At 39.7% G+C, this 13142-nt stretch overlaps 1 protein-coding gene across 1 annotated transcript in view; it reads right to left on the bottom strand.

The window, feature by feature from the left end:
* Positions 1–13142, bottom strand: part of MAP3K1 (mitogen-activated protein kinase kinase kinase 1) — a 191523-nt gene that overhangs the window by 59982 nt on the left and 118399 nt on the right. Inside the window, exon 7 of the mRNA XM_053701287.1 lies at positions 10–134. Within this exon, the coding sequence (XP_053557262.1) occupies positions 10–134 (125 nt within the window). The remainder of the gene's footprint in view (positions 1–9; positions 135–13142) is intronic.

The following is a 13142-nucleotide window of genomic DNA, read 5'->3' as shown; positions in this document are numbered from 1 at the left end:
ATGACTTACAGATTGACATGCAGTGATGGTGTAACTTGTTCCTGCAGCCCTCCTCACAAACTGTCAGACTTTCCTCATCCAGCATACCCAACAAGCAGATGGGGCACATTTGCTCCTCTTCATCCTTCATGCTACTAAGTATATTAAAAAAACACACAATTAAAAGGACAGTCAACACCAGAAGTTGTTTAAAGAGATAGATCATCCCTTTATTACCCATTCCCCAGTTTTGCATAACCAACACAGTTATAATAATACACATTTTACCTGTGTGATTACCTTGTATCTATGTCTCTACAAATTGCCCCCTTATTTCAGTTCTTTTGACAGACTTGCATTTTAACCAATCAGTGCTCAGTCCTAGGTAACGTCACGTGCTTGAGTGCAATATTATCTATATGACACACATGAACTAATGCCTTCTAGTGGTGAAAAACTGTCAAAATGCATTTAGATTAGAGGCGGCCTTCAAGGTCTAAGAAATTAGCATATCAGCTACCTAGGATTAGCTTTTAACTAAGAATACCAAGATTACAAAGCAAAATTGGTGATAAAAGTAAATTTGAAAGTTGTTTAAAATTACATGCCCCATTTGAATCATGAAAGTTTATTTTGGACTTAACTGTCCCTTTAAATTTCTTTGACATTGCAAGAGCACAAGTGTCTTAATATGCTGTTCCTTTTCTTTATTATTGCAATTATTTGCATATGTGATGTATTAAAAAGGACAGTTTATTTTCAACTGAGTAACAAAACAAACAAATATATGTGATATATAATAGCAGGAACTATGGTTGCAAAGATATATCTACTTCAACACAGTACTGGGACCTACTCCTAAACAAGAGCCAGAGCATGAGCAGACAGAAGCAAATTAGAGTGAGCATTAGTAAGCTAAACACAAATACAGACTGTGGTACTGTCTGTAGCAATCTTAAGTTGGTCCCGGTGGGAGGTGTAGGATGGAGGCAGATTTTTGTAGGAGGGGGACGAAGAAGTGGCAGGTCCCTACACTACAAAAAAAAAAAAGTGATCACTTAGGGGGGAGGTTGATCCCTACACTAGAGAGAGAAAAAATAATGATTAATAATAATTATAAAAAATGCACTAAGGTTGTTACTGGCAGACTAGCTGCCAGTAAAGATGGTGGGAAACAGTGGCAGGGGGAGGAAGGATCACTACACTACAGAAAAGAAAAAAAAAAGGCTGGCTGCCAGTACCTAAGATGGTGGTGATGAAAGGGGAGGGAAAAGAGCTGTCTGGGAGGGATCAGATAAGGATCAAGAGATGGGAGGGCAATCACTACACTACAGCAAATATTACACTTAACCGCTAACTGATTAACCCCTTCGCTGCCTGGGAATTTTAAAAGTGTGGTGCGCAGCTGCAATTAGCAGCATTCTTATTACCAAAAACCGTACATGGTTACAATTTCTGAACAAAGTAATTCCCAGACAAGTTTTTTCAACCATGTGTCTTATTATTGCAGATGTTTGTTAATTATTTCAGTGAGAAACCCCAAACTTTGCAAAACAATTAAAGACTTCTTTTTTATATGATTGCATTTGGCAATCGAATGGTGGCATAAAATAAACAAAAAAAACAAACAAACAAAAAAAAGGGGCTAGATCAATACCTTGGGGTATATATTTGGTATTACCTGAATCAGAGAATGCCAATTATTTTTTTTATAAAGTTAGAAAACTACAGGTTTTTGTGGAATGTTATTGATGTTATAATTTCTTAATTCTGCGAATAAACAGCTTGTTGAAATGGTCTTCCACTGAAAGCTCTTTTTATGCAAAATAAATAAATACACGCACACATACAAAAGGGGTGGAAAATGTCACTATAGTTTACTAGTCAAGTGTTAAAAGTGAACAGTATATATAAAACATGCTACTGAGATGTTGTTCGTTCCTGGCAGAGCGCTTCACTTCCTGTATGTATTTAAAAGCTACTAGCCCAGAGGAAAAATGTTATTAGTCCACTAAATGTTAAAAGGACATGAAAACAAAATTCATGCTTACCTGATAAGTTTATTTTTTTCCGGACATGGAGAGTCCACAACGTCATTCCAATTACTAGTGGGAAATGCAACTCCTGGTTAGCAGGAGGCGGCAAAGAGCACCCCAGCAAAGCTGTTAAGTGTAACTGCCTTACCAATAACCCCCAGTCATTCAGCCGAAGGAAATGGAAAGGAAGAAAAACATAAGGGTGAAAAAGTGCCTGAGGTTTATTAAAAAAAACTGCCTAATTAATAATAAAAAGAGGGCGGGGTCGTGGACTCTCCATGTCCGGAAATAAATAAATTTATCAGGTAAGCATACATTTTGTTTTCTTTCCTATGACATGGAGAGTCCACGACAAGGGTATCTTTGAGTTGGACACTTAAAATTTTCTTTTGGTGTCTAATCCGATAACCCCTATCTTCCATCACCTCTCCAAGGTTCATAAATCCTTGGAGGAGGTGAGAGGAAGACCTATAGTCTCGGGGATCGGCTCTATGTTTGAGAATTTGTTCATCTGGGTTGAATCTTTTTTACAACCATTGGTCTATCAACTTCCATCGTATCTACAGGATACCGAACATCTGTTGTCCAACCTTGATAGTTTGGAATGGCATGATAAATGTTCCTGGCTCATGATAGACGTCGTAGGGCTATATTCGGCCATTCCACACTGCCAGGGGATAAGAGCAGTTGATGAGTTTTTGCTTAAACACAGTAATTCTGACCATGGCCTTAGGAATTACGTTTGTAGGGCCCTTGACTTCCTACTCAAACACAACTACTTCCAATTTGAGGGGGAGTTCTTTCTCCATAGGCGTGGGACTGCTATGGGCGCTAAATTTGCGCCAGCCTATGCTTATCTTTACATGGGTGTTTGGGAGCACTCCCACGTCTTTGGAGAGGGAAATCCCTTCAGGGATTCCATACAATTCCATACAATTGTATAAATGCTATATTGACAACCTCCTCCTCATATGGACAGGTACCGGGGAGGAGGTTCTTTATTTTGTCAATTACCTGAATTCCAACCAGTTTGGTTTACAATTTACTTACCAGTATGAAAGGCATAGTATCCCTCTAAGATATAGACATCACTCTAACAGATGATGATGTCTATTAGACATCACTCTAATAGACATCACTCTAACAGGTAACACTGATACGGCAAAGATAACCAGCACTCTCTACCCAACTCCTCGAACACCACTTTACACGCTAGAAGTAGCCACCCCAGCCATACTGGCTTTGGTGTGGCCAAAGGTAATTTCATACATATCGAGCGTAATTGTTCAGAGGAGTTGGATTTCCTGTTAGAAAGTGAGAAAATGAAAAAGCTGTTGATACACAGAGGGTATAAGTTGAAAACCATCAATAGAGCACTTTTAGAGGTCTCACATATTGAAAGACACTCCTTAATGGGTAATGATAAAAGCTGTTCTAAAAGTGTATTTGACAAAAACAAACCTCTCTTTTCAACCACTTTTAGTCCACAATTTAAAGAGATTTGTGGTATAATCTCTAAACATCTGCCCATAGTTACAGCAGAGGATGGTCTTAAAGACTATGCCTCAGGTGGATGTAATTTTGTGGCAAGGAGAGGCTGTACTATCGGCAACATGGTAGCACCAAGTATGCTTAAGAAGTCTAAGGCAGTAACAAGCAGTTGGTTAACCAGTAAAGGACATTTTAAAAAATGTCACTATGGCAAGTGTATTGCTTGCTCCTACACTAAAGTTGGATCCAAATTTTCAGTCCAGATACACAGAAAGTTTATAATCTGGACTGTTGTTCCAACTGCGGCACTGCCTTTGTGGTTTACTTAATCGAGTGTACCAGTTGCAAGGTTCAGTACACAGGTTGTTCTACCAGGGAAGTGAGGAACAGAATTAGGGAGCATTTAAACAATTTTAATATTAGTAGAGAATGCTCAGACCTTGCCAGACATTTTATTCACTGTCACAATCAAGATGTTTCCACTTTTAGTTGGCAAGTCATTGAACTTGTCCGCCCCAAAGCAAGGGGAGGTAATAGAGTGAATAGACTATTGCACAGAGAGGCCTTTTGGATCTTCCTACTACAAACTAGGAGACCAAAAGGTCTCAATATCGATGGTGATATAATTAATTACTGGCAACGCTAGACCTCTACTCTGGTTTATTCAACTTATGTAAATTAAATCCAAGATACCTAGGTTATTTCCAATAATCCACTAACATATATAATGATATAATGATTATTGTTTATCTCTATGATCCCCTTATTGGTATTTGTAATGAGCTATTAGTAATTTAATTCTCTGAATTAATCCTGTTTTTTCAATGTTGAAAGTATTCATTATAGAGTATCAGTACTTTAATGTTCAGGAATTGCATTGTCACTTTTTTTTTTTTTTAAATAATTTTTTTATTGAGGTATTTGCATAAAATATACATAAAACACAATACACCTTTTTGTCAAAAGAGCAGGATACAAACATAAGTAACCAAAACATTTCAACATCTATATAATACATTGACTAAAGGCTAATGAGACCTCAATTTTTCAATAATATATCATGTATAGCTGACCAGTTAGAAACATAGTCTTAGGCCCCATGGACCAAGAGTATAGAAAATAAAAGATATCTGATGGTCAGAAGTCTAGCTCCTTAGGAACTTCAAAAAGGAGCGTGAGTACGTATGTAGACAAGGGGAAAGGGGATATTCAGCGGGTAAGCACCGCTATCTATAGGAGGGCGAGGGTGGAGGGTGGAGCCATATATATATAACAAAATTTTAGGGAACTTGGAGGGGGCTTTTAGACCTGCCAATGAAGGAGATTAAATGGACCTTGAAGCTGAGTTAACTATCCACTTATTGTTAGCTATGCACATACATAGTGGGGGTATATATGAAGGTTAAATAATCTATAGGTAAACAGATAATGCATGTTTCACTAATTCCTCAACTTAGATGGGATATAGGGCTCTGGTAATATGGGCGTTTTATAATTATAGGGGGATAAAGTAGGGAGTAGGCCATAGGGTTATGATAGCATATGTTAGGATTGCGTATCAATAGTATGCAAAAACTACAATCACATCTAGGCTAGCCAGGGAAGGGAAGTCGCTTAGTAATGTAGGGCAAGACTATCTATTTAGTTAGATTTTCACGCAGTAGATTTTAAAAATATAAAAATATAACTTAGGAACACATACATTATATCAGAACATGAAACATTAACCAAACTGGATCATTATTTACAGTAGACAAATATTTCACAGTCATAGTATAACAATAGAGGCTAACACCAAGGCCAACACATGCAACCTAGAGAGCTTTTGAACCCGCTAGTGATAGGTCAATGCCATATTTCCCAAGTTCATAGGCAATATTTAAATACTTGAATATCTCTGCATTATTACACTCAATATGTTCTCTGCTAAACTGTGGGAGGTTGAAGTGTGAAACTCAAAGCATTAAGTGACTTTGAGTTTATAATGTACTTCACTCGTGCTTATCTAAACGGTGATTGTTGCCGTACGAAATATATAAATGGAGACATTTACATTAAGAAAACTCAAACATTAACGGATAGTGAGCTAGTACATATAATACAATATGTTGGGAAATTCCCTGACCATATTTTGCTAGGATAGGCTAACAATCAAACTGAACCCTTCTAGAAAGAAGTACTCCACTATAACATTGGAATATCTGAGCATTAGATCTTCGTATAGATTAAATTTATGACCTGCAAAATAAAGAAACAAGCTGTATATGAGCTTATCTAACTGTTACTTATTAGAAAGCTTTTGAACCCAATATTGATGGGTCTATGCCATATTTCCTAAGTTCTTAGGCAATACTTAAATATCTCTGCATTATTACCCTTAATATGTTCTCTGCTAAACTGTGGGAGGTTGAAGTGTGAAGCTCAAAGCTTTAAGTGACTATATAAAAGGGTTACTAGGATAATGGTCTGTTATAACTAAACCACACGTGAGCAACTACTACACATATAAGTACCCAGAAGACTACCTCCTCACATAGAAAGGCATAATACTAATCTGCTATATCTACAGTAGTCAGAGCTTAGTAACCTTAAATACAATCTATAGGTATAGCGCTTGTAACAGGGCACTACATATATATAACAGTAGAAATACAAGCAGTCCCACTAAAAACAACAAGTCCCCTACCATACAGAACAACATATAAAAATGATATAAGCATATATAGGAGCATATTATTTCTGTTTCACTACAAAGTGACTATAAGGACATGTAAGTGAGCACATTGTACATATAATAGAACTCATTCACTCCCTAGTAAGGGTAGTTAGGGTCATAGTAGTTGGACAAGTAGACTAGATTTTTTTTTTTTTTATTTTTTTTTAAACACCAGGCCATTTTAAGTAGCATGCAACTGAACCATGCATTTTCAATAATGTGATACAACTGGTATTCTAAAAGGAATTAATAAGTCATACTCAAAGTGGATTATAATGTACTTCACTCATGCTTATCTAAACGGTGATTGTCGCCATACGAAATATATAATGGAGTCATTTACACTAAAAAACTCAAACATTAACGGATAGCGAGTTAGTACATAATATACAAAAGGATGGGAAATTTCCTGACCTTATTGTGCTAGGTTAGGCTAACAATCAAACTGAACCCATCTAGAAAGAAGTACTTCACTATAACATTGGAATATCTGAGCATTAGATCTTCGTATAAATTAAATTTATGACCTGCAAAATAAAGACCTGCAAAATAGAGAAACAAGCTGTATATGAGCTTATCCAGGTGTTACTTATTAGATTTGGCCACTAGTAGAAATGGAGTATGACAGAAAATATAGAGTATCATATAACATTTGAGGAGGTAGCAAAATAATGGTAAAAGCAGCAGCTGCAGTATTTATGTAGCAGGACAGTTCCAGCAGTTGTAAGGATTCAATTATGTTCATCAGATAGTCACAGAAGATTTATTTGTATAGAGAAACTTGCTCCCTGTAAATGAAAGAAAGAAACACAGCCAGTGCCCAAGAGACATCACATCAAACATATATAGTATGTCTTCATTAACAGTAGACTGTGGGCCTGGTAAATAGCTGAAGATTCTGCCAAAAAGCGCATACAATGTCTTGGAGAAAATAAACAGAGCACTTTAGAGTTGTGTTACCGTCTGCAGCATACACCTTAAGTTAATCTCCAGAAGTTACTGCCGAGTGAAAGCCTGTCATTGGAGCGGGTAGTTAAGGCTTCAGTAACACATCCATTAAGTTCACCCCACTCCAGCTTTTATTTGGTGACTTGCGGGAAGGACGAATGCCGGATGCAGTGAGAGTCCGCTTTGCGTGACGGTTCCGGTATGAGGATCACCATATTTGATAGGGCTCATCTGCCCCTTGCTGTTCCGGAATTCTCTGTATTCCTCCTGCCGAAATATGCTGAGCAGGCTTATGTGAAGATTGAGAGAGGGTAACAAACGCTGTATAGCCTTGCTCTGGGGGAATACTCCTGGTTGTGAAATATCAGCTGCCATGTGGAGCTGCTTATCTGTATGCTGCTGCACCGGGTCCCCTCTGGTAAGAGCAGGTGGATCGCTGATCTGACTCCAACTGGGCAGTTCGCTCTGCGATCGGTCAGTAGAATGTCGGGAAGGTTGCGAGTCCTCAATCTGGCCAGCCATGTGGGTGTCTGAGCAGGGCAAGGAGTCTACGCCATCTTGGCTGCGCAGCTCCTGGAGGACAGACCTCACTCTGTTAAATTGGTCGTCAGCTCTTTCCAACATGTCTCTCAGCAAAAGAATGAGATGTGTGGAGGGAACCTCCATTCTAGGAGCAGTTTAGGGAGAAGATGTAGGTACTTGGGATATAAAAAATTAACGTTCTAGGACCCAGGCTTCAGGAGCTCAGTTAGAGCACGTCTTTCCCTTTAGGCTGCTGGCTCCGCGCCCCGCATTGTCACTTTTTAATGCCGATTCTTTAATACAAGCATTCATTGCAGAGTATAAGCATTTTTATGTTTAGGAACTGCACTGTCACTTTAATCTGGTGGTGTCAATTATTCCCTTTCTGCAGCAGCCAATCATCTTTTGTTTTATGGTATTTAAATGTTGTGTTAACTATGGTAGCACATGTCTATGAATAAGGCCTGAAGGCCGAAACGCGTAAAGACAGCTCATTGTCTGCTGCGTTTTACTTGTTCTTCCATGAATCCGTTTGAATAAACTTTTACATTTTATTCCTTGAGCGTTTTGGATGACTCGCTGGCTCTCTCTTTATTTTGGATAAGCATACGTTTTGTTTTCTTTCCTATGACATGGAGAGTCGACAACGTCATTCCAATTACTGGTGAGAACCAATACTCAAGCTAGAAGACACGGAATGAACAGGGAGGGAGAATAAAGGCAGGAGGACCTAAAAAGAAGACACCATCGCTTGAAGAACATTTCTCCCAAAAGAAGCCTCAGCCGAGGCAAAAGTATAAAAATTTGTAGAATTTGGAAAAAGTATGCAGAGGACCATGTTGCCGCCTTGCGAATCTGTTCCACAGAAGCTTCATTTTTTAAAGCCCAAGAAGAGGAGACAGCCTTAGTAGAATGAGCCGTAATTCTCTCAGGAGGCTGCTGTCCAGCAGTCTCATAAGCCAAACGAATCAAACTTCTCAACCATAGGGACAGAGAAGTAGAAGTGGCCTTCTGACCCTTACGCTTTCCAGAGAAAACAACAAATAGTGCAGAAGATTGCCGAAAATCTTTAGTAGCTTGTAAGTAAAACTTTAGAGCCCACACAACATCCAAGGTATGCAAAAGACATTCCTTATGAGAAAAAGGATTAGGACAAAGAGAAGGAACAACAATTTCCTGATTAATATTTCGATCCGATACCACCTTAGGAAGGAACCCCAATTTAGTACAAAGGACCGCCTTTTCAGCATGAAAAATAAGGTAGGGGGAATCACACTGCAGAGCAGAAAGCTCAGATACTCTGTGAGTGGAGGAAATGGCAACAAGAAACAAAACTTTCCAGGATAATAGTTTTAGATCAACCACATGCATCAGCTCAAACGGAGCCTGCTGCAAAACTTTGAGAACTAAAAGCAAGGCTCCACGGGGGAGCAACAGGTTTTAACACAGGCCTGATTCTAACCTGGGCCTATAAAAAGGCTTGAACATCTGGTATGTCTGCCAGACGTTTGTGCAAAAGTCTAAATAATGCAGAAATCTGACCCTTTAGAGTACTGACCGATAAACCCTTATTCAGTCCATCCTGAAGAAAAGACAAAATCTAGAGAATCCTCACCCGGCTCCAGGAGAACCCTTTAGATTCACACCAAGAAAGATATTTACGCCATATCTTAATAGTAAATCCTGTGAGTAACCAGTTTTCGAGCCTGAATCATTGTTTCAATGACCGCTTTAGAAAAAACAAGTTTAGACAGAACTAGGCGTTCAATCACAAAGCAGTTAGCTTCAGAGAATCTAGATTTGGATGGAGGAAAGGACCCTGAAGTAGAAGGTCTTTCCTCTGAGGTAACCTCCAAGGAGGTAGTGATGATATCCTCACTAGATCGCAAACCAGATCCTGCGAGGCCATGCAGGAGCTATTAGTATGACCGATGCTCTCTCCTGTTTGATACGAGCAATGACTCGTGTAAGGAGAGCAAATGGAGGGAACAGATAAGCTAGAGAAAACCTCCAAGGAACCGCTAGAGCATCTATCAGAAGGCCTGAGAATCTCTTGACCTTGAACCGTACTTTGGAACCTTGGCGTTTTGGCAGGACGCCATCAGATCCAACTCTGGAACCCCCCCACTTGTAATTCACTGAGGTGATGTTGTCCGACTGGAATCTTATAAACCGGACCAACGACAGTTGAGGCCACGCTGATAAGGCATTGTAGACAGCGCTCAACTCCAAGATGTTTATGGGAAAAGAGGACACCAAACAGCTCCCTAGCTTGACAGGCTGGCGTCAGTAGTCACAATTTCCCAGGATGGTCTCAGAAAGCAAGTGCCCCGAGACAGATGTTCCTGCGACACCCACCACGAGAGAGAGTCTCTTGTTAGAGGGTCCAGATTTATCCCCTGAGATAAGTTTAAATGATCTCCGTTCCATTGACAGAGCATACAAAGTTGCAGCGGTTGCAGGTGAAACCGAGCAAACGGAATTATGTCCATGGAAGCCACCATCAGGCCAATTACCTTCCTTATATTGAGCCACAGACGGACGGAAAGGCAGGAAGCAAGAATTTTGGCTTTGCTGACTTCCGTCAGGAAAATCTTCATGGACAGGGATTATATTATACACCTTGAAACACACCTTGGTAGATGGAACAAGAGAACTTTTTTTCAAATTCACCTTTCACCCATGGGAACATAGAAAAGATAACAGCGTCTCTGTATGAGATTGGGCTAGTTAAAAAGATGGCGCCTGAACTAAGATGTCGTCTAGATAAGATGCCACAGCAATTCCCTGGGATCTGATCACAGCCAATAGCGCCCCCAGAACCTATTTGAAAATTTGGGGAGCCGTGGCCAGACCAAATGGAAGTGCAACAAATTGGAAGTGCTTGTCCAGAAAGGCAAGCCTCAGATACTGATGGCGTTCCCTGTGAATGGGACCATGAAGGTATGCATCCTTCAGGTCTATGGTCGTCATAAACTGACCTTCCTGTACCAAAGGAAGAATGAACGAATAGTTTTCATCTTAAAAGACGGAACCCTGAGGAATATGTTGAGACACTTGAGGTCTAGAATGGGCTGAAATGGTCCCTCCTTTTTGGGAACCACAAATAAATTTGAATAGAAACCTAGACCCTGTTCTGAGAGGGACAGGAACAATAACTCCCAGAGAAAATAGGTCTTTTACATAGTTTAAGAAGGCCTCCTTCTTTATTTTGTTTGAGGATAGTCTTGACAGGAGAAATCTGCCCTTTGGAGGGCAAGACTTGAATCCCATTCTGTAACCTTGGGATACTATGTCCACTGCCCAAGGGTCTGGGACATCGCGTATCCAGGCTTGACAAAACAGAGAAAGCCTGCCCCCCACCTGATTCACACTAGAATCGGGGACGTAACCTTCATGCTGATTTAGAGTCAGCAGAAGTTTTCCCTTGTTACAGGGCTGGTTGGATTTCCAAGAAGATCTGGGTTGATCTGGTTTTGAAGAGGACGACGTTTGTCCCTTAAAGTTATGAAAGGAACGAAAATTAGAAGTCCGACAACCTCTAGGTCTATTCTTCATGTCTTGAGGTAGGAAAGATCCCTTTCCCCCTGTAATCTCTGAAATGATCTCCGCCAGACCAGGCCCAAACAAACAGAGCCTTTGCCTTGTAAGGTAAAGCTAAAAGCTTTGCCTTAGAAGAGACATCAGCGGACCAAGATTTTTCAGAGTTGTCTATAGTAACTAGAACCTCCTTGAATAGTAACCTGAGGTGTTAAAGCTTAAATCTAAAATTAACCTCAGTTTCAGAAGAGTTTTCTGCTAAAGTGTCAGAGATCTCACCTTCAGAAGCTGCTGAAGTATTCTCCTCATCAGACAACTGAGCAAGATTGGCTAATGCAGTCCTAGAGTCAGAAGCCTTAGTATCAGACAAATGTTTAGATTTTCTCTTGCGCTTACCCAATGAAGGGAAAGCTGACAAAGCCGCTGTTACTGCAGAGGAACCCTGAGCTGCAAAATCCCCAGGTAAATAAACACCCCCAGGTGGATGAGAGGACACAGAAGGCACAGTATGAGAAATAACTAAGGCTTGAGACGTTTGAGGAGAAAGCTGAAGCATGTCACACACAGCATTATCCTGAGACAGTTGGCTCAGAAGGGAGAAATTTATCTTTAAAATTGTAAAGTTTTATCTAAACAAGAAGAACAAATAACATCAATAAATAGGGGAAAAATTATTTATTTACCAAAATAAATATACAGGAAGGGAGAGAAATTAAACATTAATTTCACTAGGAATAAAAAACACCTGATTGCCTGAGGCTCCTACCAGCCAAGAGGAACACCTCACTAGCAGGAAAAAACGGAACTCCTAGTAGAGATTTCTTCTCCTCTTAGACGATCTTGAAATAAAATAGACTGGGATTCTATATTGAGGGATTGCCGAGATAAAACTTCTAGCTGGAGATCTGCATAGAAGTAAAAGATCGCTATAGATCTCAACTGCTCCGTAAAACCGGAAGTGCGGATCACGTGAGCGGGTTTTTAATATTAACTGCGCAATACTCAGTAAAACAAAAGTGTGCGAAAAAAGTAAAGAAAGTTTAAAAAACGGCTTTCCCGTTTTAAGTACTTTCAGTTACAAAAGCCTTATGATTGTTCTTATATAAAATAAAACTCCCATCATATAATAAAAAGGAGAGTTAGGTTAATAAATAAGCATATCATTATTAACCTCTTCCCTTAGCCAAGATGCCTGTCATACTGATTAAGTGCCATACTGTTTCAAGTAAAAAATAAATGTGTCCCCAATATGAATCCTTACACTAGAAGGATTATTAAGTCCCAGAATGGATCTGCAGCCCTCCTGTACCTAGAAGGCAAAGGCACTTACCTTAGATCCTATTTCATTCAAGATGCTGATCCTTATGTGTAGCAGGTACAACACTCCCTAGCATGGACCTGTAGGAAAAAGAAAGAACAGAGTAACCAACTCTGGCTTTCCACAAAGGGGTAGCAAAGTGTTAAAAGTAAAGCAAAGACTTCCTCGTCACCTTTTAACTGCTAAAAGCCACCACTATTCTTACTCAAAAGATTGACATGGACACAGCTAGACCCCAATCCTTGCTTGCAGGGAAAAGTACCCATAAAAGGATTAAAATCTTCAGACACCAACTTCGCACAACCTCCATTGACAGAGGCAAAGAGAATGATTGGGGGTTATGGGTAAGGCAGTTACACTTAACAGCTTTGCTGGGGTGTTCTTTGTCTCCTCCTGCTGGCCAGGAGTTGAATATCCCACTAGTAATTGGAATCACGTCGTGGACTCTCTATGTCATAGGAAAGAAATACATTTTTTCTTTCACGATTTAGAAAGAACATGCAATTTTAAAAAAACTTTCCAATTTACTCCTATTATCTTGTTTTCGTTATTCTCTTGGTATCCTTTGTTGAAAAGCATATCTAAATAGGCT

Source organism: Bombina bombina, chromosome 2, assembly GCF_027579735.1.
Source record: "Bombina bombina isolate aBomBom1 chromosome 2, aBomBom1.pri, whole genome shotgun sequence".
NCBI classification, from domain to species: domain Eukaryota; kingdom Metazoa; phylum Chordata; class Amphibia; order Anura; family Bombinatoridae; genus Bombina; species Bombina bombina.
This window is presented reverse-complemented; position numbering and strand designations above follow the sequence as displayed.